Consider the following 26024-nt stretch of genomic DNA (forward strand, 5'->3'; position numbering starts at 1 on the left):
TCACTCCTTGGCATCCTGCTCCTCTCCCTCCTGGGCACCGTCCTCACTGGCCTCCTTCTCCTCTTTGCTACGCTTGTTCTTTTTGTGCTTGTGACGCCGATGACTCTCTCCCTCCTCGCTCTCGTGCTGCTTGCTGCGGTGGGGAAGAAAGGGGAGAAGAAAGTTCCATCAGAACCTGCATCAGCATGGCTCTGTCACAGAGGAGACCCACAGGCAGTGACTCTACAGCATGTGCAGGGACAGAGCGCTTTGATCTAGAATAAACAGGAGACAGATCAGAAGTGCTGCGGGCATCACGGTGCCATTGAAAGGCTTCGTGGTGTTTATTTGGGACGATCTGATATCACACGTGGCTGAACCAAGGGCAGGTTATGCAAACTGCTGGAGGTGGTTGCTTTATACCACTAGCTGCATCAGCACACGGTTCTAGGCAGGTGGCAGACTAGACAGACTGCTCTCCGAATAATTTTTTGATAGTTTTTATGAGCAACATTTCTGTGTCCTTCCCACTCCCCTAAGGGAGCTCTAACAATTCTGTCACATCTCAAAAGCTTCAATGTGAAGCACTGAGGCTGCTGAGAGAAGGAAGAGTCCTAAATCTGAGAGGTGTTTGAAACTTCCATGCCTCTGAACACCTTGGGGAAATCCCTGGACTAGAGGCCAGAAAGGCATCAACATAGCTAGAGAACCGTGGGTTTCCTAACAGGAGGCAGATCCCATTTCTACTTCTGCTTGCTCATAAATGACCTGGCACTTCACTAGCTTTGTGCTTTAGAACTCCTCTGTCTCCTCACCCAGAATGGTCATCCAGATACAGCTGGACAGCTGTGGACATTTAGACAGGATTTCTGTGACACGGGAGAAATCCCAGCCAGAAATAGCTCCGAGTAGGCTGCAGATGCCTCTGAGCCCTGCACCACTGACCACGGCAGCTGCACTGTGTACGCACAGCATGCCCCACGCAACCCCACATCCCGAGATCCGCCTCTGTCTCCCATCAGGGAAAGTGGGAAGCTCTGGTTTTGCCCAGTCTGGTTCTTGGCCCTTCCTGGGAGGAGATTTTCTGCTGTTTCTAAAACACACAATTGTTTCTCCTCACAGACTGAAAACCAAGCGAGCTCTCTCGAGCTGACCGTGCTGTGAAGGTGGCAGAATTAAAACACAGCACAGAGAACGCAGAGAAAAAGCAGATTAAATTTATCACAGGAAGATGTATGGTCACACAGTACAGACACACAGCTCCGCGAGCGGGGACAGAGCTGGGTATAGAGACAAATTCTTACCACAGCTGGAATACCAGTTTAGCAGCAGAGACACCTAAACTGGCTGAACCACTGAAGCCCTGGCTGAAAAGCTCCTGGCTTCAAGTAATTTTCTGACTTGTATAATAAATGGTTTCATAGTTATTAAAAGGAGAAAAAAAAAAAAAGAAAGAAAAAAAATAAGGCTGCTGTCTATCCTCAACACTGCTTCAGCCACCTTGTGGACAGCAATGTGGAAGTGGTTTCTGCTGAACAATGCGACAGTCCTTTAATATTTAAACGAGCGTCAGTGATTTCCTTCAGACTGGTCAATTTGCACTAAACTGGAAACTACAATGAAACCCTTTCATCTTCCTGCAAATGCCATGAACAGGCTCAAATCTCAAAGCGCCTCAAGCAGGGACTCCGATATGCACTCCAAGTAGCTTTAAACAAAAAGTATTCCTCCATTTGCTTTAACTAACAAACACTTCCCAGCCTGCCACTTTGAGCAAGACACAGAACATCTGCATGTGGTTTCAGGAGCAGAGGAAAAGTCACCTCATTCCCACCTCGTGCAGTAGCTCAATTCTGTAAACCAACCTCTCCAGCAAATTCTGACACTGCTTTGGTGAATTCCATCCTGGTCATGTAGTTGGGTATCTGACACTAGATTTCAATTCTGAGTAGAGGAAGCTGAGAAAGAACCCTTAAAGCTATCGGCTTGTTAGTCTGGTATCAGCTCAGCTTCCATTTGTTTTGTGTTCAATTCTGATTACAGTCCTGGTCTTTCTTCCCATCACTTTGTTCCCAACCCTTCCGCAATCAGTCCTTTCTTGAAAATGTATTCATCTCCTTAAGGATGAGAAGAGCCTTTTGCCTCCAGTCACTATGTAGGAGTTTTTCTGATGCCGATTTCAAAATAAGGGTAATTACCTACAGAGCTGACATGAATTTTATCTAAAAGAAGGAAATAAAAGTTGAAGCACCAAAAAAAAAAAAAAAGCACAAGTCTGCTCAAGTCATTACCAGGATGTAAACTGGCACAGCAACAGAGCGCTGCCTCAGACCAGAGAGAGGCCAGACCTGTTACTTTGCTAGAAGAATGCTCTCGCAGGAAGATCATCTGTGGTGAATACACTTTCTCCAGAAAAGCTGGAATTTTAGGACATCCTGCACTGCTCCGAAAGTGTTTCACCTTCATCCAGATCATCACCAACCTCACTATCGGCAGCACTGGGCACAGAGCTCTGATCACGCAGTGCTCAACCTCCGGCTCCAAGAGGGAATTTCAGATTACAGGCTGAAGAAAGCTCTTCTCCTCTGCACAGAACACAGAATACTGAAACCTGCTGCTTCTGTTATGGTTCTGCATTTTCCTTTGTGTGCACTTTCTGAGCAGCATGAGCGATGCTGCTCTGAGGTGATGTTTAGCACAGGTTAACCTCTCCTTTGTCAATCAGTGCTGCAATTTCGCTGGCAGTGATTCAACATCCTGCCAGCTGCCTCACTGAGACCATACAAGCACAAAGGACTCCTCTCCCTATTACAGACAGTTCTGCCTCCTGCCCGAGTACAAGCCCCAGAGCACTTTCTCTGCCTGGGTGTCACATCTCAGGACATCAGCAGGTCACAGGAAGCCAGCCAGTATGACCCGGGGCAACAGTTCACCCTGAGAACATCAAGCGTCTTCTCTGCAGCTAAGGGGTGTTCCCATCAACAGCCCAGTTCAACCCTTCACAGCTCTTACCGTCTTGAAGACTTATGCTTGCTGCTCTCCTCTTTGTCTCTGTGCCTGCGCTCTCGGTGACGATCCTCTCGCTCCCTGCTGCGATCTCGACTCCGGCGGTAGTCACGCTCAAAGTCATAGCTGCGCTCTCGGCTGTAGTAGCGGTATCGTTCATCATCACTTGAGAAAAGAAAGGAGAAGTGAGGCACAGGAACACACCACTCATGGACCTGAAAGTCAGGAGCCATGTTTACTTGACTGTAGAACCCCATCCTCACCACCAAAATAAGTCACCTCTACTCTACCAACAGGCTGAGGAATTTGCGATGCTCCTAAAAAAACCTGTAACAATAAGCTGCTGCTTATTGAACCCAAGCTGCAACCCAATCCCAGTTTCTAACCACAGTGAAATAACATCTCCATTTCCCTATCACATAGCTCACAAGCCCAGACAGTTGAATATCACGGCTTTCTCCTGGCCTCTCAAGGCAAAGGGTTTACAAAATTTGTTCTCTGGATTTGCCAAGAGAGTACCTTAGCAGCAGGCACGTGGCCAACGTCTCAGGGATTTCTGCCCTCACAATCCCTCTGTTCAAAACCAAGAGAAACATGCTCCTCTCATCATTCTGCCTCCCCTAGTGCTGGATTTTACCTCATAACACTACTGTCCCAGATAACCTGTAATTCTTTTGTGAGAGTTACACTAAGGGACTATTTTCTTCTCTACGAGTTCCAAAATTCAAATTGCGAGTACAGCTGACACGGTCCTTCTGCCTACACCCAGCTCTCTGCTCAAAGCACCTTATTCAGTCCGCATACAGGAAGGGTGTGATGTACCCCAAATTCAGACACATCCCCCACTCCCCTCTATGTCTCATTGTCCCTATTCAACTTCTGAAAGCCAAAAATCTAAAGGGTTAACAAGTCCCACTATGAGAAACAATATTCAGACTCTGAGAGAAAGGAAGTCTGAAATATCATCCTAACGCTCATGGAAACCAGCTAGACAAATAAATGTCCAATATCAATCATCTGGGAGTGCTCTGCTGAGCACGACTACTTGCCCTGCTTTGGCACGCATGATCTCAGAGGTCAGCATGCTCGAAAGCACCCAGAAACGCTAACGATGTGCTCAGGAGTGCTGGTCACAGGACTTGGCTGCAGCAGGAACCTGCTCAGGAAGTGTGGGAGTCTGAGCCCTTCAAACTGTAGCAAATTTGTCTTCTGTTCTGTTCCTCCCCCTTCCACCCACAGTGCCCACAAGCTTGTAAGGGAGGAAAAAAAAAAAAAAGGGGGCAGAGAAAAGAAAAAAAAAAAAAAAGGTTAGGAAGATGTTGCCCTGTTTGCACACCCCCTGGGCCGGGGAGTTCCCGGCAGGCAGCACCCCTCTGCCAGGAATGCACATTCTGATCATGTTTTGAATGACTATTGCTATTTCTGAGCCTGAAGCCTGCAAAACACTGACGCTGCCTGTGACAGAACAAAAAAGTGATGGGTTTAGAAAGCGTCTTTGCAGCCTAGCCTTCACTTTAGCTCTCTTGATCAACGCTGGGAGGCTGAAAGCCTCCCTTCCCAAGGGCTCCCAGCATTGCTGTCGCCTGAGATCACATCAGTTCCCACCAAGGTGGTTGTCTCCAGCACTGCTCGCAGAAACGCCTGGTTAAGGATTTACATTTCACGGCTGACTCCTGGTGAATGGCACTCCTTGCCCTGAAAGCCTCTACAGGAGAGCTGAGCAAAGCATGGGTGGTTTCTCCTTTGATCTGACAGTTGCATTTAGAAGACAAGAAGCAGCAGCTTCTACGGCCAACGTTTCACACTGAGCTGTGAAATACCTAGTAAACAGAGAGGGGCTATTTCACTTACTGGCCTCACATTACAGGTGGGAGAGCAAGTGTAACTGGTTCTGCTGGATTTAAACAAAAAAAAAAACACAGACACAGGAAATCAAGTCAGTGACATTGGCTCCTAGTTTGTCCCCTAGTTATTGATCCAAAGTATCTCTTCCCCAGACATTTCAGAAAATTAAACTGACCTTGACCAAACACCTTCTTTGTGCTCCCAGGCAAGGCCAGAGCTCCCTACTGAATAGCTGTGAGCAGAAGCTGCCGAAAACCAGCACTCACTTGTTATATTCACTAGTGGTCGGAGTGCGGTCTCTGTCTCTCTCCCTCTCCCTTTCCCGCTCACGCTCCCGCTCTCTCTCACGCCTTGAGCCTGAGTATTCCCAATGGCTGCTGCTGGAACTGCTTGTGCCTTTGTCCACCGTCGTCACCCAGGGCGTGTGGGACGTGGAGATGGGTGGGTAGCTGATGAAACCTGAATCTGCAGCGAGAGAGCAGAATCCTTGTTCATCTGAAGCATTAACAGCATCCTCTCTGTCCCTCCCTTTCCAAAGACACCCTCTGGAGGTACAGCTGAATCCAAGGAGAGCAGCTCCCTCCTCTTCTCAACACTCCCTTTATACTTTCAGCAGTTTGCTAAGAACACGTGAACACCTCTTCCCTGAGGAAGATGCAAGTGAGACCAGACATTTACAGACGTCGCTGCAAAATCTCCCCAGCATGCTACTGCAAGGGCTATGCACTGCCCCGGCTCTTGCCCTCTATAGGTCCTGCTGTATAGGGCATGCTCTAAGGTCTCCACTGAGACAAGTTTCAATCCACTAAGGAAATGGGAGAGGACATGGGCATTGCTGGCAGGGCGGCAACAGGGAAGGAAACCTGCTGAAATTCTGGCACTGCCTCTTCTATTCCAAAACATAAGCAGATTCCTGCACGTGTCTGTAGGCAAGGAAGATGACAAAGTGGGGGAGGAAGGCATCCAAAAGCTCAGGGAGGAGATGGAAGATGATGGTTGTGCTTGTCCTTGAGGGTGGGGGAACAGCAAGAGAACATGAGCGAATGCGAGCAAGTATGAGTGCAAACAAGCACAGGAACATGTTGCTGAGGCACACGGCTGAGGCTGAGGCTTCTCTGTTGCTGGGTATCTGCACTGCAAACAGTGATCTGAGACTTAGTGCTCAACTACAAAACTGCATTCACCGTTGCTGCAAAACATTCATCTTTACAAACACTTTACGGTGTAGCCAAACTCAGCATGCGTGTCTAGTGACTGGGATAGTTTGGGGCACAAAGACCCTAAAGTTAAAGCAAGCACGATGTCCATCAGCTTAAGAAAAGCCTAAACTCCCAAATACCAGAGAACAGAGATATAAGCGGTTTGATATAAGCGTTTTCACTGTTCTCTTCAGTGCTCACCTGCAGAGTTGTAGCCAAACGGAGGAGGCTGCCTGTTATTGTAGCTGGCTGGCTGGCTTTGGAGAGAGAGAAAAGGATGCAAGTTATGACATCAGTGACCCCTTGCAGCTGTGTCCGTGCTGCAAGTTTACCCAATTTTTGTCTGAAGGTCTGTGGGAGATCCTCATAAGAAACCCACAGTTTCAGTGAATCTTTTTCACTTTGCATTGCAAACGCTCAGAAATGCCCACAGGTGCAGTTGCTTTGCCACAGCTTCCGAAAGGGCTGTAACCCCTTGTGTAAATCAGGCTGTCTTCCTGGGACATAACCAGCACTTACAAAGTACCCGCAGAATCTTTATAGAAAACATCTGGAGTAACAACATGCTGGTGACTACTCTGCACTAGACCTAAGCACACACCTAGATTTTATTGACTCCTTCCTGTGTCATGACTATGACAAACCAAGATTTTGACAAACCACAGAGGATTCCCTCCAGCCTGTGCTCTCACCCCCCACCCCGATCCAAGACCAGACTAAGAATTACTAGCGCTGATTTCAGACCTCTCCTCCTCCCTTCCTCACTCCGGAGGAGCTGTACTCATGGCTCAGCCCAGGTGTGGTCTTACCCATCCAAGGTTGGAATGAGGAGAGCTGGTGGTGGTGCCAGAGGAGGCGGGAACAACCCTAGACACAGAAGCGTAAAGTCATCACAAAGATCTCGCAGCTTGCCACGAGGAACAAGGCTTCATTGCTGGTTACAGTTAAAAGCAGTTAATGCATCTTTTTACTCTAAACAAGGCCCTGTTGGAAACGGAATATTTTTCCTTCAGGGTTGTATCTCCTATGAAAATTAAAACCCTACAGCTATGTTAGTTCTGTAGGGGTATGGATGGAAAAACAAAGGAAGAACCACCTTCTATTTTGGCTTATTCATCTTACACAGAAGATTCATTAAGGTGTAAACATTAACCCTTACAGTCCTGTAAGACTGAAGAAGTCCTGGAAGACAGAAGAGTGATTCTTGGGATGCAGACACACTGCAACTACAGCAAAGGGTTTATTGCTCCGTTGATTAAAATGAGTAGCTTTGTCTCTTACAAAGCACGTGACAGAATTCACCTGCTTTTGTTTAAAGTAATCCAATTTTCTGAGCACACATACATTTAAAAATCATGAGAAGACACAGCAGCAACAATGCAGAGAGAGTTGTCTGACAGGTCTGACAGTTTAAAAATGGGCCCAATGTCAAACAAATGAAGAGTTATTATACAAAAATTAGAAGGCAGTATCTTCAAGAAAGTGGAATTAAGAAGTTTATGAAGGCCACTTCCAGAAGTGACATAAGCCCTGGAAGCCAAAGTCCCCAACCTTGACCAATATGAAAGTGAGGACGTGCCGAGTGCTCGCAAGGGAACTTCTTTAACTTGTATCCATAACTATAAGCAACCATTACTTCTACAGGGAGTTACCAGTGCCGGCAAGAACAGACTAACCACCCATTGGCTTGACTTCGCATAAAAATTTCTGTTTAAACAAAAACAAGCAGCAAACTGTACTGATATAAAGGACAGGAATCATCTGACTAACTACAGTCATTTAGATTGAAGCTAGTAGCTCCAGGTTCCTTTTCAAGTACACGGTGATCAAGCCAGCATAGTTTATGAAACTGGGGGATAATTCATCAGCTTTTATAGTGAACACCTAAAATGGGTCAGGAGAACCCCTTCCTAGAAGCGTCTCACTGCAAAAGGAGATGGCCTGAAATCTCCAGCTCAGCTACTGGAGATCTACGCTGCAAACAAGTTGGGGGACATGTCTCACTCTTCGATGCTTTTTTCCCCCCCTCCTTTTCCTAAGATCTTCCAATAAAACGCAATGCCTACAGCACTTCAGTCACACTTGCCCACCAAGTACTTCAAAGTACTACTGCTATAAGCATCTAGCTCAAATAGTGGTGGATCATCATCATTATCATAATTAGCAGGCGTTCTCCCTCACCTCCCTTTCCAACCCAGTTACCTGGAGTGGAAGTTCTTTGCAACAGCCTGGTCATTTTGTCCACCTCACACCTCCCAAAGAACTTCAATCTAAATGCACTTGACTAGCACCTGGGTCCTGCAATGTCTACAGTCAAGACTAGTTTGCATCTAGTTTCACTGCAATACAGTTCTTCTAAATCCAAGCTTACTATGAGCAGGTTCCTTCTGGTACAACAATGAAAACCAGCTCTGCAATATTCTTGTACGTAGAGAGGAGTATGAAAAGTGACATTTTAACAAGCACAGCAGGACTTTTCTCAGTCTGAGGGACAGCCCAGCTAGCATAGGTTTTCCATACTTCCATTTGGGAAGCCCAGGGCAGAGCATGAATACAAAAGCATGGACACAAAAGCTGTGAATCAAGTCCAACATGTCTGATGCATGGTGAGGACAAGCACATCAAGTCCAAGGTGCTCTGGGTGCAGACACGTGGCAAGTACGTGATTCAAGTATACTGTAGCAGACAGAGGCAGTGGCCTGACTGCATATAGACAGTCACCACCAGCCTTGGATCTTCAGATGTTGGGCACCTGGTCAGAACTATCGCTCCAAACAGTCTCCTACACAAACAACTATATTTGTTTTCCCTGGACTAGGCAAAATTTCCAGTAGAAGAAAAAAAAAAAAATTACAGCTAGAGGAAACTCAGCTTTATGGGAGCTCTGAATTAGTGGGATCCTTAACTTACGCACAAGCTTGGTTGTTACATTTCTTTATTAGTATTCACCATCTCTACTGCATACCGGGGAGCAACAGCTTCTGACGGAAATGGCATTTGTTCTGCTCAGTCTCACACTCCAAATTCCTATACAAAGCACCAATTTGTCACTCAGACTTTTGCTGTGCAAATGCTGTAACAAGAACTAAACCATTTTGAATCTAATAAGTGATTTTTGCCATCTGAAGATCTCCATTTCACTTTCTAGACTGGTCTTCAGAGACAAAAGAAAATAGTATTAAGAAGCCCTACAGATTATTCTTTAGGTCCAGACTACAAGATAAGCAGCTGGAGTTTGAGACTGCATTGGTGTTTATTTGCCTTAAATTAATTGTGCTCTAAAATTGGTCTTGGTGTCATCCTATCTCGTGTTACTTAATCCAAATGCTCAGATAGGGCCATCTGTGTGTTCAAAATCACTGCTGTTACTAAGAGCAAGTTACACCTACCTGGAATAGGACCGGGTGGCGGCAGACCTATGGAAAAAACAGGGAAGGAAAACGAGTGAGGACAACAGGTAAAACATTGTCATCTCTGTACCTCAAGCTAAACCCCAAAGCAGACTTTTGAATTTCAAATATTTGAGCAAACAGATCAGCAGAAAAATTGGTGGAAACTAGGTAACTAGCCTACCAACTATGTCATTTTCCCAAATGATGATCTCTTTACCTTTATCTTATAATTTTAAATGTTGCTGCTCTCACACTAGAGAATTCATTTTTCCAAGTGTAGCCACACAAACAATGGATTTGGCCTTTAGAACAACTGAAGGAGCTGGAGAGGAGAACCTGCTGCAGACACCAGTGAGTCCTTTTGCTTGTTTGTTGTTGGTCGGGGTGTCTTTTTTTAAAAACTTTTTGCCCAGATTGTGGCCTTCGCTTCAACCTCGATGCACTATTTAAGCCGGAAGGAACAGGGGCACAGACATGACTCATGTCAGATCAGAAGATGCGCAGACTTAGTAGGAAGTGAAGACAGAAAAATGTGTCGTAGGCCGTGGCCAGCAGTTCTTTGCTCTCTCCACCAGTATTGCCCCATTTTGCCTGGTGCTCCGAAAATGTGCTACTGGCCTCTGTGTTGCAGATGCATTTAGAAACTTTGTGGAACCCAAGTTATGACATGCACAGAAGAGACAGTGAAACTGTTCTGTATCATGGCGCTCGAGATAAAGTAGAAAAAAAGTTAGAAATTTTACCTCTGCTATCTCAATAGGTTTCAGGACTCAGTCTGTAACTGCAGAGGCAAAGGGCATTTCTGCGGACACAGGACTTATCTCGACAGTGCCTTCTCAAGTGCCAAGTGCTCTCAGCACAACACAAACCCATCTGGTTATTTATCACAGCACGCAAACTTGCCAATGCTGAGGACTGACCACACCCAACGGGCTAGAAACCCATGGTAAAGACCTCATTTATATTATTTATATTTTCCTATTAAAATGAAGCACTGCTTTAATGCCTGCACTGGACACTGGACTCTTGTAGGAGCAGTAAGAATCATCCTGCAGTGGCAGTTGGTACAATAAAACGCACAGAAACAAACACAGAGAGATACAAATCTCGGTATTTAAGGCATAAACCAACCAAGAACTGACACAGATTAGGAGGAAAATTGTTTGTTAGAGCTGCTGTTGCAGAATTGCCCATTCCAGCATCACCTTTGAAACACGTGGAATCAGCCATAGCCAGACAGGATCCTGAACTAAAGAGCCTGCTGATCTGCCATGGGATAGCAATTCCCGTGTCCTTAGCTTCCTGCGCCGATAAACAAGAGCCCATTTCTTTCCGTTTATCAATAACGCAAATGGATCAGTACCACCCAAAGGCTCTCTCACAGAAACAAAGCCTTTTTTTCAAGAAACAGCTGCCATTTTTAAAGTATTCAAGGATAAATGTTAAATAGGCTGATGGAGACGCTGAACAGAGACTGGCCAGGTCTAAGGACCTGTCACCCGACTGCCTGACTGTCCCATAGCATTTAACGATTAAACCTTTGAATTGCTCCAAGCCTGGGACGTCCTAACTTGCAGCCTCAGACTGCCATATATTGCTGCGCGAACACATACCTGGAGGATGCAGGGGAGGTGGAACAGAAGTAACTGGTGGAGGAGGGTGGAGGAAGTGTGGTGGAGGTGGCCCAGCGAGCGGGGGAGGCGGTGGGCCTGCTGGTGGTGCAAACGGCTGTTGCTGAGGTGGCTGTTGGGGCTGTGATGGCTGCTGGGGCTGCTGTGGGGGTTGTGGCTTACTTCCGTGGTCTCCAAGGACCTTAGAAGGCAGAGGAACGAGAAGAGAGCATTTTAACCTCTTTGCTCCTGCAGCGAGGACCTCGCTGTGCTGGCATAAAGGGAGCACATCACCAAAACAGGCAGCACTGTGATACTGGAAACTGGAAAGACCGGGATATGCCATACCTGGGGGATACCATCATTTGGGGAGGAAGAAAGGTTGATCAAAGCAATCATAGAACAGTTTGGGTTGGAAGGGACCTTTAAAGGTCATCGAGTCCAACCTCCCCTGCACCAAGCAGGGACATCTTCAATGAGATCAATATGCTTAGCAAGGTATCTTCTCTTACGCAGAGGAGCAGCGAGACTAGATTCTAGCTGTGCAGGCAACTGTGCAAGACAGCTGACATTTCAGTGTTATAAACACCTTTTGTTCATGGGAACTGCCAGTGATAACGGCTTCAGATTGAAAGCTGCCATATTTGAGGGTGACACAGCAGTGCTTCCTTTGTTTTGTTTTTTTTTTTTTTTTTGGAACCCAATTTATCTGGCAGCAAAAGGCCAAATTCTGCTCTAGATTGTGCCCACGTAGGTCAAAGGAAGACCAGATTCACATCTGTCTGACAAAAGCAGGTCACATACCCACTGTTGCTGAAGGAATGATGGATATGCAGAGATACCAGAATGACCTGGAAATACAGGTATCAGTGCTTGTAAGTGGCAGGAACAACAACCATTTCCCAGCAAATTCTTTCTCTTAGGTAAACTCTTTTTTGGGCCATTGTTGGCAAAATTTGGAAAACTGACCACTATAAAACTAAACGGACAATGAAAACACGTGTAAAAACAAAACCAGGATTTGCATCTAGACAGGGAAGAGGTTCTATATTTGGGGTTTTTTTTTGTGAGTTAGGAGTTGGTAGGAGAAATGTGGTTAAGAGAGAAGAGTTCTCAGCAGATGGTCCTCAAACCCTACACCTCGCACCTTCCTATCTAGAAGCCAACCAGAACATTATGGTCATAGACTGGACATGAAAGATCAGAACTGAGCCCAGTTTTAAACCCCAGGCTGTTATTTCTTTTAAGGGACAAGATCCAGTAACACAGGCCCACCCTTAGTCTGAAGTGTGGGCTGCATCTAACAATGCTTAGGCTAAACGTTACTTCAAAGTAAAACGAAACAGAAGCCCCAAGCAGACGTCCTCCACTGCAGAACCAGAGATTCCCACCCAACAGCGGAGGGGAAGGCAATAATCCACGTAAGAGCCTCCCAGCTACGCATCGCAAGGAATACTTTGGGAGAGCCGATGAGAAAAGAAACTTGGGCCTTACCATTCGGACGGGAAGGCTAGTCTTCAAAGGACAACCCCTAGCTCCTAGCAAGACAAAGCTTTTAACACAGAAGTTAATTCAACCTGCAGAAGGGAACCGATACATGCATACGCCTCGACAGAGCTGATATACTACCTACTGCTTTGCAGACAGAAACAGGGACATGGGAGGTGAGGAACACACAGACATTTGCTCAGGGTTCACCAGAAGTATAATAAAATCAGAAATTCATCGAGACGGCACAAAACATTTACCTGAATTGGGTTTTCCTCAGAGGCATGTTTATCACGTCGTCTTCCTTCCACTCTCCTAATTGTGCCTGCCTGGCCACCGATCACATCAATTGTCCCACCCAGCTTCCTGGTACAAAGTAGATGCATCTTTTTAGGCTCAAAGACATTAGAACGAGCAGTTTTCCCTGCTATTAGACAGACTTCTCTCATGCATTCTTCTCCAACAGGGAAAAAATCTCTAGAGGCAGCACTCATATTGGACAAGAGGTGAATGAGAAGTCCTTTTTCATTTTTGAGCAATTTGAGCTTTGCAGGAAGGGGTGAGTTAGGTCTCTCTGAACACCCAGAAACACAATCCAACAACTCACCACAGACAGGTGTAATAACACAGCTTGCACACTGGTTCAGAGCTGAAATCCTTTACTCACCCTCCAGATTTGAATAACCATTCGCAGGCTCAGAGAAAGTGGGGAATATTTATCAGGAGGAGCCTTTAATGTTATTAGCCCAGATTTCTCCTACTTGCTGTCCAATCTTCCAAGCATTACTGATACCACTGAAATTATTTACAAATCGGATTCTCAGACACTTTCTAATCCACCTCCCCGGGGTCTACTCTGTTTCTATTAAAGCCAAAAGTTTTTCCACTGCCTTCAATGAAATCAAGGTTAGATCCTTGAAAAAAAAATATACTGTTGTAGCCAAGAAACAGTGCTGTCTACGCACCAGTGGAAATTAGTCACAGAACCTACAGTTCTCCATGTTCTTTTATCTCCATATCCAGGTCACTCTTAGGGGAAGAACGATTTTATAGGACCTCATTGTAAGGTCATCACAAGTAAAAGTTTGCGAGAGAGAAGCATCTGCAACTGAAGTTTAAGAATCCCTCATCATATATTCATGCAACAATTGGTTTGTGTAAGTATGGCCTTCTTCCTGCAGTTAGGACAGAAAAATGTCAGCATTTTTCCAAGTTAGACTGCAGAATTTTCTATCTTAGTAGGAAATTCAGACAAAGTGGACATAAAAATGCTGATTACTTGGCGAGAGAAAGTTTTCTCTGTGAAATCTGCTCACAACTCATTGCTAAGCCCATGGTTTTAATGCTGCTGCAGTGTACGAAGATACTTGTTCTGGTCCTGACCAAAAGCTCTGCTGCCAGAACATCACCTTATTTGCAGTGGTGTTAAGTTAAAAAAAAATCTCCCGAGATACACATAACAGCTGGAAACAAACCTGATATGATGGCACTATGAAGGGGGACAGAAATGCCAGCAAAGTGCTTAAATGCAAGCAGGCCAAGTAGAGCTTTAAAGCTTATACTTGAAACATACAGTTGGTTCTCTTCTCAGACGAAGTGGAAAGTTGGAGTGAAAGACTGATTTCTGCATGACAGGTGTGCAAAAGATGTAGCGTGACTAAAGCAACAGAAACACCCAGACCCCAAAGCTCTGGCTCTTCTGGTTTCACATAGCTTTGTTTTTCCTGAAGCTTTTGATAAAAACGCCATCAACCTCATAAGGTCAAAGCGGTTTTCCCAGCAGAGGCTGCCAATCAAAGTGACTCAATTGTTTTGCTTTGTCCAGCGTTGCGGATCCTCTCTCTCATTGGAGAAAAGAACTAATTAGCAGGCATCAAGCAGCGTAGCATACAGGTTCAGAAACCAATAGCTCCTCTTATCAGCTGCCAAACATATAATCCACTTCAACTTAAGGAGGCAAAGATTAACATCGTGGGAGTAAGAATAAGCCAAGTAAGCACAAGCAGCCAGCAATGTAAGCTCTCAAAGCTGAGGTATTTCCCTTGTTTTTATTATTCCTTTCAGCTGGGACACAGGTTTCCCTCCCTGTGCAGCACTATACTGAAGATATCACCAAGGAGAGGTAAATGAAGACAATAGTTAATAAGCGACCACAGTAGGTTTTTGTGAAGTTTAAAAGCTTTTTCTGTTTCGGGCTTGAGGAGATTCAGATATGGCGCAGGCGGATCCCAGCCACCCCTATAAAGAACACAGTGCACCCGGGCTTTATGTCTGCATCATCTCTTACCTATTAGGAGGAGGCCCAGCCTTCATGCGTCCTCCCACCAGAGCCAAGAAGTCTGTTTTGAATTCTGTTTTGATGATGTTGTTTTCCACTTCTTTTTCAGCATTTCCTGTTCTTCCTTGCTGAACCTATGGAAGGCGATATATAACACACAGGTTTAATGCCCTTACTTTCAGCTGACTGTAGCATCGAAGATTAACCCTCAGCAAAGGAAAAGGGATCCCCTGAGGAACAATCACAGGGCTCCTGCAAACAAGCAACCTATTCTTCTGTCAAGGTGGCAGACATTTCTGTAAACTAGTGGGCTATTTCAGCCTCAGCCTGCTGTCCTGTTTAACAGGCTATTTCAGCCTCAGCCTGCCTCCTGTTTAACTCCCGAAAGTTTAATAACCTCGCATCCTTTTTCACCTAGTCCTTAAGTCCGAACTGGAAATAGTAATACTTGCTGTATTGACTCTTTGGACAAAGTTCTGATTAACAGCTCTTGGCCACCTGATGGACTTCTGCAAAGGTTGATGGCCAAAGCAGTCTCCTAACACAAAAAGCAGCCACACAACTGCAACAGTCAATAGCAACAAGCAAAACAGCCATGGATACCCAGCTCCCCTCCCTGCACCTCTCACACCCACAGGATCTTCCAACCAGGCACCCCTGAGTATTATAAGCTGAGTAGCCTCAAAGCCAACTGGAAAGTCACTCAAGTCTTGCTTCTGTAGTGGTTCAAACCTGCCAGGCAGCTGGAACTGTTTGTTCCACAGAGAAAAAAAGATTTTTAGCAGAGAGATTTAATCTTTAAAGATACATTTTTGTATTTCTCATCACTGAAAGGAACATAGAACTGTTAGGTATCAAGGTATCTTCTGCTCATACACTCTCATCTCTGTGATTACAAAACAAGTCCCAGTTTTATTGCAGCCATATGCAGGAGTAACACATCACCTACCGTGATTTTATTTTCAGTGCTGATGGGAGGAGCAGGATCCAGTCCAAGCTGAAGCCGTCGCTGCTTTTCACAATAAGCTTTCCATGTTTCTTCGTTGAATCCGTAATTAAAGTAATCAGAAAGATCAGCACCTGACAAGGGGAGTAGAAGTTAACACAGGGATTCTAACAGACTTGCGTTCTCAAATTGTCCTTTAACTGCTTAAATGAAGAGTTAAGAAAAGAAAAATCGTCTAAAGAGCACAGTTTACTCTCCATTTCATTCTGTCACAAAGCCTCTGCATGCCACAGCGGAGATGGCTGCATCTTTTGGTGGGACGGCAACTACAGCTTGACATTTGGGACGCAGAATACAGCACACATGCAGGCTATTGAAAGAGATGCCTGCAACCACTTATTCAGCAACCAGATTTTTTCAGAATGGTTTCTTGCAATCATCCGAATGAGTTGAGTGCTGGGGCGAGCACAGGAATGACAGTTTCAGCTACTACCACAAAAACAGGATAGGGCCACGGAAGGTTTTTCTTGGCAGAGCTAAGCCAAGATGTTCCGCTCCTGATCATTGCCTTTAGTGTTTTGAGAAGAGATTCTGGGACTCGCCCATTTTGTGAAACAGGGCTAAAGTGGAAGTTTTTTATTGATACGTCTCAGACTACACAAGTAATTACAGCTCAGTCAGGATCTTAACCATAGCCTTCCAAGATTGTTATCTTACTTTGACAGTCTTCTGTGAAATGTGCCAACTCAGCATGAGCACTTCTGAGTAAGAGAGGTGGCCACAAACTGCTTGCCAAGAAAACGGAGATGCAGAGGGACAGACCAACTCTGCAGGGCACACCTCACAGCAGGAAGCATCACAAAGCATCTCCCAGCCCTGCTGAGGTGGCCCTCCGACATCCCCCTCGCAAAGGTATTCCCAGACACACCAATTCTAAAACAAGGAGCTGATATGTAAGGGCTAAGCAAAACACTTTGACCATGCTGAGCTTGGATCTATACAGCGAGGTTTAAGTTTGTCTTTGAGATAGGCCACCCTTCCTGTTGTACCACCCAAATATGCAAATTTCACCAACACAGACTCAGCAACATGACATTTACATATCTATTTTATCAGCCTATATTTCAGCCCTCTATCAGTTCTTCCACATCATATTTCTTCTTCCTCTCCCTCACTTAAAGAGATACCAACTTGCTGAACAATTAACTATAAAGGATATACACCTGAAAGGCTGTTGGGTAACAAGCTACTCACCGTCTACAATAAACTTACAGGCCACACCTCTGCAGACATCTTCTTCCCTCTGTTAGTACCTCAAAGCTGTTTTAAGGCTAACGGGCTTCATTTTGGTCCAGGGATGTCACCACAATGATTTCCATGCTTTATCTCTGAATTTCACTTCATTGTTTTCCTTCTAACTTATTTTCTTCCCAGCCCCCCTTTTTCTCGCTCCACAATCAATGGGAAATCCCCCGCAGAATAAAGGCCACATCTTCTGTTACGTCTGTACCAGCTGCTACTCATCACAGAGTGCTTTAGTGCTGTTTTGATACCATGACACGTCAATGTAGCTATTAGCACTGCTATCTACTCCGATACCCTTCATTTCAGATGGGCAAGAGACACCAAAACCACACCACAGACAACCTTATAAAAGCACTACTTACTTAGCACAGCAATATTTCTGAAAGATAAATAAAGTACAGGAACTGGTGGGGAGAAGAATTATTTCCGAGAAGAGGCAAGTGGATTTTTTGCTTCAGTTAACATTTCATTGTAGCACGTTTTATGAGTAGTACAGCACAAATTTGGACCTCTTTGGTTCCTTCATTTACTTTTGTATCAAATTCAGATGAAAAACAGAAGTTTATTTGTAGCATCCTACAGCTGTCATGCAAGAGCTGCTTCCGAGTAGAAATCTCCCTAATACTAACCAGGAAGACAAGAGAGACCGTGTACACATTAAAACCTGCTGTGCAAAGTACTATTGGTGTGGGCAGTCTAGATAATACAGTCCAGAAGAAATAAGCGGGGACTGCTGACTCACAGTTACGCACATAGGGGCAGAAGCTAGCTAAGAATTAGGCAATGCAGTTTTTCTAAAAGAAAAATCGTCGCTTTTCTTGCCAGAGTAGACAGTGGTTTCCTTCCTCTTATTCAATTGTTTGGAGCAGGAGAATTCAACACAAAAAGACGGCTTTCCTATCACGACATGCGCTCACTTGGCAATTCTCACCATCGCTGTCCTCTGCAAGGGGTACTTTCCTGCAGAAGCGTGGACATCCCCAGGACCCGAATGAGAGAAGGGTGCGTGGCGATGACTGAGCTTGGTCATGGTGAGACAGACTAAGCAAGCTGCTGCACGTGCAGAAGGGACCACACAGCATCAACAGCCAAATCTCCATCCTACTCAATTGACTTTAAGGCCAAGAAACATTATCGTATTGATATCAGTGCGATATTTTCTGGAACTAGGAAATTAACAAAATAGAACATTAAAAAAAAAAAAAGAAGCTGTTCCCTTTAGGGAAGTTAAATAGAGTAAATGCAACCCAATTTTATGGAGACGCATGGCTTGATCAATCAGTAAATGTCACTGATTGTCTAAACAGGCATCAGAGGCTGAGCAATACGCATTGTTCCGACTTCCCTGTTCCCTGGCAGCAATACACGGACAGAAGTTACACGTGAAATTAGAGAGAGACAAATAAAACTGCAGAAAATATTTACCACAAGAAACTGTGAGGCCCCACCTGGTTTCCTCCACGGTTTGTCTTCAAATGAATCTAAATCCACTTCTATAACAGGCAATCCATTTATATTCCCTGCGGCATCTAAGTCAATACCTTTGGGCTGCAACTTGGCTTTGGAGAGAGAGAAACCGTTACTACTTTTAATGCAATGCCTTTAATCCGCTAATTTGCTGAGCAAATTACTCCAGTCAAAAATAAAGCACTACTGTGAATTCATTGCTGGTTTTATAGCATGTAGGTAACCACAACCAACTTTTTGCTAAAAATTACTTCAGTCACTCTGTAAATAACTAGCCAGGGTACACAGCACTTGCAGTCGAACAGCAGAGAAGCAAATTCAACCCAGATCGGTACTACAGATAAATGGAGTAAATTATTAGAGCATGCATGAGAATTACCCCAAATAAAAAAAAATAAATTATTTTTCTCCCCAGGCAAAGTATTTCTTTTTCCCTCCAAAGACGCATGTTTTCCCATAACAAGAGACTTTTTCAGGATCAGTCTTAAGTGGACCGTGTACTAACTGGAGTCAGAAAAATCAGTCAGGTACAGAATCTTCAAGGGGAATTTGTTCTTATTTTCTGAATCAGGAGATAAGTCATTTGCATAAAGAAATTAATGGAAGGAAGCATATAAAACCCATGAAAACAGTCTTACATATGAGGAAGAACAGAATTCAAGTCTCAATATACAGTATAAACTAAACTGAATGATGGGGAAAATTTCAGCTGCAGAAATATGCATAGTTGATACTCGAGGCCAGTTTGTTTCTTTTAGTATCTTATACTGCAAGTAGCTCAGTATACTGACCACAAAGTTAAAGTTCTTCTCCAGGGAATTTAGAATGGTTGGCTCCAGTGCAACAATATAGTTTGGAAACACTCTTGTTTTCTTACTATAAAAGTAATAAGCAATGTGTGTGATGGGTAATTAAATCATTCCATCGCACCCTGGACCCTCAGACTGTTCTAGGAGCACTTATCTTTAGGAAACGCACTTACTATTCCTAGTTTAAATAAGATGCACTAATTTTATATCCTTCCAGAGACCAAGATTTGCAGCTGCTCCAGCCGTCAGTGCCACATTAAGTCAAATACTGCAAAAGGTGAAGGATAAAAATAACAGCAATACCTGAAGCAGATGCTCCATAGCCTCTACCCGTTTTTAAGTTTAGATTCATAGGAGTTCCCCTATATGGAAGAGAATCACTACATTGGTATTTGAACAAATTACTCGGTTGAAGATTTTCATGCAAAATATATCCAAGCCCTGACATCCGTCAGAAGATGCTTAGTTCACTTGGGTTTATTCATGCCTCTCTACGGTTTTTAGCACTAAGTCTCATCTTCAAAGTGAGATTCATTTGCCACATAAGTTTCTTTAACCCTACAGATACGCAGCAAATGTATTTACTGGCCAACAACAGAACACAGGAGGATTGTCTTGTACATGAAGGGAAAGGTTACTTCAAAGAGTGGTAGGTACCATTCTGCCCAGGAACATACTTGGTGATTAAATGGAACTGAACAACACGGAAATCATAGCTGCCCACAGATCACAGAATGAGAAGGGAAAGGCAGAAGATGCAGATTTCGAAAAGGATGTCTGCAAAATCTAGCGAGCTGCCAACGGATGGAGCATTGCTATTCAGAGTAATCCATCAGGCTGAAACTACCTCTACAAGAGAAGGAAATTATCCATAAACTGGAAAAATTGAAATATGCTCCAAAGCACACAGAAGTCGCTTCCTTAAGAGAAAGGCTGCTAGCTGCAAGCAAAAACGCTCTTATTATTTTTATTCAATGCAAATTAGGTAGACTTTTAAGTCGGTGACATAATTTCCTGATTTGCAAATCCAGCCTCACCATTTCTGAATCATGAGAAAGCAAGACAGCTGGGAATTAGTTAATTCACAGTTTATGCAAATTCTTATCAATACAGATTTTGGTTCTTGGCGTTTTCACAGATGGTGAATTAAATGTAATGTCCCACCTTTGATTTGCCTGATGAAGCACAGTAATGATTTGGTTAATTTTCCAACAGCAGACCCATAGATTATCATTCCTATTTTATAGATGGATTCTCCAACAAGCAATTGCAGGACAAAGCTGCCCATCAGCTTCTAACCCCACTCCGGCCTTCTAGCCATTACTCCCATGCCTCCCAGAAGGACAGACCAGCTCTCATCCTCACTTTCAATCCCAATCAACGTGCTAGAGCTACCTCACACCAAAAATCGACACCGTAATCCGCAATACATACATGTACGATGGTGCTCCCGTTTTAATGTTGCCAATAGTAACTTTCACGTCATCATCATCACTGTCGCTGTCGCTGTCATCTTCATCATCTTCACCACTTGGAAGGGCCTAGCAACAATGAAAGCACACAGGAGCTCATTAATACACAGAAAACTGATAAATTACCCCAGACAGTAAGCCAAATCTCACAAAGCTTGTATGATGAAGGACTATTAGAAAAAGATATTCTGATATAAAGACATAACTTTCTACTGCTCTCCACGGCTACACAAAGTTGTCTTTGGAGGCAGAAGTCATGGAAGTAACCAGCCTTCAACACAAATGGAGAGGTGCACACAACATAACTGCTATGTCCTTTGAAGAAGTGACCCTACATGAGAATCAGGACAGGATTCCTGAAGGTGGGGAAGGTTTAACTCGGTTCTAAGAATTTCATCATGTCCCACAGTTCCTCTCCCCTACTCTTTTTGAAAGAGCTAGGGCTTTTCTGACACATCTGCTTCACAAGTCCATCACAAATAAAAACCACCAAAATACATTCACCAGGCTTCATCTGAGAACCTTGGAGCTAATATTCTTTCACCACAGCTTCTGTGGTAGGAAGGTGCTGAGGAGCTTGGCTTGGCTTATTGAGCCCCATCAGTCCCCAAGTCACTTAACTTCACGTAAGAACATTACAGCTGCTGATTCAGCTCCAGCGCAGCACCTCTGCTGGGGCAAAAAAGCAAAGGAAGTCTTCCAGATATCCAGCAGTGCAGCTCCGCAAGGTGCAGGAGCTGAACTAACACATCACCACTACAAAATGGTATGAGGAAGGTGTTCCTAACCCTTCCTCCTTTTCCACGGCACATGGGTATGTCAGCACTCTGCGTGAACCCTCTTGACATACCACAGTGTCAGAAAATAAACCCATCAAAAAGACTAGAGGAATTGGGGGTGGAGAAGCAAGCCGCCTCCTTCACTGTCAGCACTGAGCCCCTGGACCGCATTCTGCGAGGTCTGAGACTGAATCACAACTGATTTCCAGCACTTCGGGCTTTCTATCCCAGCGTTTCCCGTATTTCAGTGACCCTCCAGAAGTCATACTAAATATTGAGCTGGAGGTAACATCATGTTCTGCTTTTCCTGCCAGACTGCAGCATCAGAGGCCCTCGTCTGCCTCTTCAGTGGGCACAGGCAGTACTTAGATGAGGGTTCACTACCCACTGCACAAGGCAGGCTGAAAAGAGACGCCTGTTGCCGTAGTTAGCACTGGGAATTGACTATCAGCACACTCTCACGCTACAAATGTAACGTATTAGGCAGTACCAGCAGCTTTACACTTACATCTTTTTATCCATGAGCACTGAGAAGCACAAAAATAACTATGTCTACCATTTGCAGTGGAACACGTACATGTTGCGACATCTCTCGGTCATCGTTGCCGACAGGCCGGTTCTCCTGAGGAGCATCTTGCAAAGGATGAGAAGACTCTGCGTGTCTAGAAAACGTGACAGGTAAAAAAAAGTGGACAAGCTCAATCTAGAGGTTCACCTATAAACATTTCTAAAGCATCCATTCAGGTGACTTTCATATAATGGCTTTATTCATGTAGTGTGTTTATTCTGCTGGCAGTTAGCTTAACTATACAACAAGAAAAAAAAATAAAAATCAATCAACCTTGCTTGGCTTTGCTTTTGTTGGAAAGAATCAGTTTAGCGCTTCCAACGAGCGCCTGACAGACAGCACGGCTGCCTGGCCAAACACCACTCAACAGCTAATACAGAAGTGGCAGCTATAATAGCTTTCACCTTTGGTTCAGCACAATCACAACTGATAGGAATAAAACATAATAAGCAAAACTTCACCTTGTGCTAAAGGATGCTAATAATTATACCTATATTTAGTAAGCAGTAAGGGCATCCGTCCCGCAGAAATGAAGGAAAAAGTGATTTTAGTGTTTCTACAAATAGCTTACATTAACGAGTAGTTAAAATTCAAAGAAGAAAAGACAGATAAATTATCCACACAATCTTCTCTTTCATTACAAATTAGTCCTAATGCAACAATGGTCAGGTTCAGATTTACTTCCAATTAAAGAGTTCATACATATGTTAACATTGTTTATTGCATTAGCCAAGCAAGAAAGTCAAATTGGTATACACGTGCTAGAAAACAGTATGCAAGTGTTACAAAACAAAAATGCAAAGAGAGATCATTTTTCTTTGATGTCATAGGTAAAACCTAGTAGAACTTCAAAATAATTCTGGCTTTTCAAAAGAGACAATTAGAATAACCCGGGAAACCAATTCCGCCATCAGAACCTTGAGGAGACGTTGCTATTAATTTAAAACACCATGTGGCATAATAAACATACACAAGATTACCTTCAAAAAGACACATAGGTAACACCTAACAGAATCCAAACACTGGTCAGATTAAAGCCATTTCAGAGGCAGCAGGAAAGGGGACACCAAACAAGTAAGCCAAAAGATCACACTAACACAACTCAGAAAGCAGCTCCTGAGCATAAAAAAGATCAAATGAACAAGAACAATTTGAGCAGTTACTGAGGCTCCCGCGTTAGAAAAGCCCCATATACAAAGAAATTCATCGATCAAGCTAAGATCAAAAAGAAGGGATGAAGGTTCAGCAGCTAACCAGGGAAGCACAGGTCCCATTTGCGCCAAGTTCCTGACGTGACAGCTGAAGACACTTTAAGTTGTAAGAAGCAGCAGGATGTCTAAGGGAAAAATCAGCCTCTAAAAGTATTTCAAAGTTGCAGACGTAGGCTATTACATAAGGACCAAAAGATGTAGAACTGGAGAAAAATCGAAAAATCTCACAGATGGCTCCAAAACTTTTTGCATTTTGTTTGCCAAATCCAAGCAACTCTTAACATTGACCTCAACCCCAGAATTTTCTTAAGAATCCAAGATGACTGAATTAAGGAAGGGTGACAAGTATTACCTTCAGCTTCAAGTCACATGAAGTATCTGTGGGTGTGCATTAAAATTTATGAATCGGAGTTCAAATAAACATTTGCTAAGTAACAGCCTTTCCCTAACCTCTTTGCTTCCCAGGAACGAACAACCTGACAGGTCCACAGCCATCATCTGCATGCAAAAAAAACGTCGCAGCTATTTTAATTTCCCCAGAATGCCAATATAACCCTGTGCGTTGTTGACGTTAACAGCATCCTGCACCGCCTGCTGGTATTCAATGCATCCTTTAGGCTAAGGAATGTTAACGGATACTGCATCCTGCCCGACACTGATTTCTGTTTCATGGGTAGAGACAAATACTCCAGACATGGCAGCAATGTATCCCTGGAGCTGGAGGCATCGAAAACACAGCAAACAAAGAGTCATTTTTCTTAAAACACCCCACAGCTCTTCAGTCAGGAAGATTCTCATTGTGCAACAAAGAAAAGGAACAAAACCAAGAAGGGGGAAAAAAGAAAGGAAAAAAAAAAAAAAAAAGAGAGAGAGTGAGCATGACCACTAATACTTTTCCTTCATGCATCTTGCGGTTATTTGAGACAATTGCTGGAAATTCAGATTTTTAATTCTGCTTGTAAAGTAACACTGCCTTCAGATGAAAGCGACAAGGAACAAGAGGTTTATGCAGGTCAGCAGTACATTTCTATCTAAACTGAAAGTTTAGATTTCATGTTTTTAGGTAACAATTCACCAAGTCTGCCTAAAACTTGTTTTTCAACAACTTTTCATACCCCCTAAGCACAGGATGCTTACTACAGAGGTAGGACAGTTTCCTAACAATCTCAGAAATTCCAGTGCTGAATTCACAATGACCTTAAAGGACAATAAGCATTAAACTGAACTTTTGAAGGTGCTGAGCACACAAAAGTCCAGTGAAGATCAAGTCTCCTGAAAACCACGTTACATTTAAGAATGGCAGACAGTGTTTCTGCTGACAGAAAATTCTGCCGGTGCAAAACACACTGCTACGAATATAGGGGAGTTATAATCAAGGACAGACAATACTGTCCATGCACAGAAAGCAAAACTCATCATTAAGTTTTCCCCAATGCTTTTATCCATAAGTCCTACCCAAACCACATACTTCATAGATCTCATATGATTTGTTGACTTGATCATGTCAAGAATTTAACCTAGGCTCAAGGTTTTTGGCTTTTCCAGGCTAAAGCACAGGCCTCAGTTTTACCACTGCCGGGCCAGCACAAAGGCCAATCCTCAAGGTATCATTTTTCCCAGAAAATTAAACTGGGAAACAGATCTGATTTAATATAATTTGGAAGGGGGGAAAAAAGGGTTAAAAGTTAGTTTTAAGTCAAATCATTTGACCAATCTAGTTCACCATCCAAATCCATAAATGCTGGGCCAGCCCAAGCGCGGCGGCAGGGGATGACCCCATGGGATGGGAAAAGGATCGGCTGCTGTTTCTGGCAATGGCATTGGTCTACAGCATTCGTGAAGCTGTGCTCAACGTGGCTTGATCTTCTTTGCAGCATATATGTTTGTAATGAATAAAGTGTCTCTGGACTCACCCAGAAATTGGTCCATCTTCTTGCTTACCAGTGGTGTCATCTGCAAACACAGTAATAATAAAAAAAGGAAATTATTCAAGTGAAAGAAAAAAAAGCTCAATTTAAGCACAAAATGTGTCACAGCTACAGCAATACCTAGTAGTACCAAGGCACTATATCCCCTACGTTCTCTTTTCATCAAAGTTCAACTAGAAATAGAACAACTTAAAACAAAAGCAAAAAAACCAACAAAAACCACCAAACAAAACCTGTCTGCAGAATTGAAGTCTCACACCACTGACATGGAACAAAATTCAAAATACACATCCAAAGCCTCAGAGCAGAAGGAGTGAAGGCAAAGGAACTGAACTCAGCTGTGATGGTCTTTATATAGACTTTTAACGTACCGGCAAAGAAGAAACATAAAAGTATTCAGTTGGAAAGTCTACGAGGAGGACAAAGAGGTTTAAATAGAGCCCTACGCTTTTTCCTAGACACCCCCCCCCAGTCCCCTGTTGGCCCAGGGGTTCACCTGCATCAACCAGGTGAGTAAGATTTGGATGATGAGGAAACTGAAACTGCAACAAAGCATCCCGTTAACCTCTTCGCCTCACGGTGGTGGTGTTAAAAGGACAATAACCCGTCCCCACCCCCCACAATAAACCCCCCCTCCGGCAGCTAAAGCGCCGGCGCCCTCCCTGCGGCACCCCGCACCGGGCAGAGGCGGCGCCGGCCCCGCACCCCGCGGCGGGAGGGGACGAGGGGACACCCGCGCTCC

General features: G+C 44.1%; 1 protein-coding gene across 1 annotated transcript in view; it reads right to left on the reverse strand.

Moving 5' to 3' along the window:
- The window catches only part of LOC104287785 (pre-mRNA 3'-end-processing factor FIP1-like), a 27205-nt gene continuing 1181 nt past the window's right edge, over nucleotides 1-26024 (reverse strand). Inside the window, exons 3-17 of the mRNA XM_009886517.1 lie at nucleotides 25268-25307; nucleotides 22153-22237; nucleotides 20759-20865; nucleotides 19628-19686; nucleotides 18497-18607; nucleotides 15747-15877; nucleotides 14807-14931; nucleotides 12780-12885; nucleotides 11035-11233; nucleotides 9419-9445; nucleotides 6839-6896; nucleotides 6231-6286; nucleotides 5097-5295; nucleotides 2992-3150; nucleotides 1-133 (exon numbers count right to left, since the gene is read on the reverse strand). Coding sequence (XP_009884819.1) covers nucleotides 1-133; nucleotides 2992-3150; nucleotides 5097-5295; nucleotides 6231-6286; nucleotides 6839-6896; nucleotides 9419-9445; nucleotides 11035-11233; nucleotides 12780-12885; nucleotides 14807-14931; nucleotides 15747-15877; nucleotides 18497-18607; nucleotides 19628-19686; nucleotides 20759-20865; nucleotides 22153-22237; nucleotides 25268-25307 — 1595 coding nt within the window. The remainder of the gene's footprint in view (nucleotides 134-2991; nucleotides 3151-5096; nucleotides 5296-6230; nucleotides 6287-6838; nucleotides 6897-9418; nucleotides 9446-11034; nucleotides 11234-12779; nucleotides 12886-14806; nucleotides 14932-15746; nucleotides 15878-18496; nucleotides 18608-19627; nucleotides 19687-20758; nucleotides 20866-22152; nucleotides 22238-25267; nucleotides 25308-26024) is intronic.

This window comes from Charadrius vociferus, unplaced genomic scaffold (assembly GCF_000708025.1).
Source record: "Charadrius vociferus isolate BGI_N301 unplaced genomic scaffold, ASM70802v2 scaffold506, whole genome shotgun sequence".
NCBI lineage: Eukaryota > Metazoa > Chordata > Aves > Charadriiformes > Charadriidae > Charadrius > Charadrius vociferus.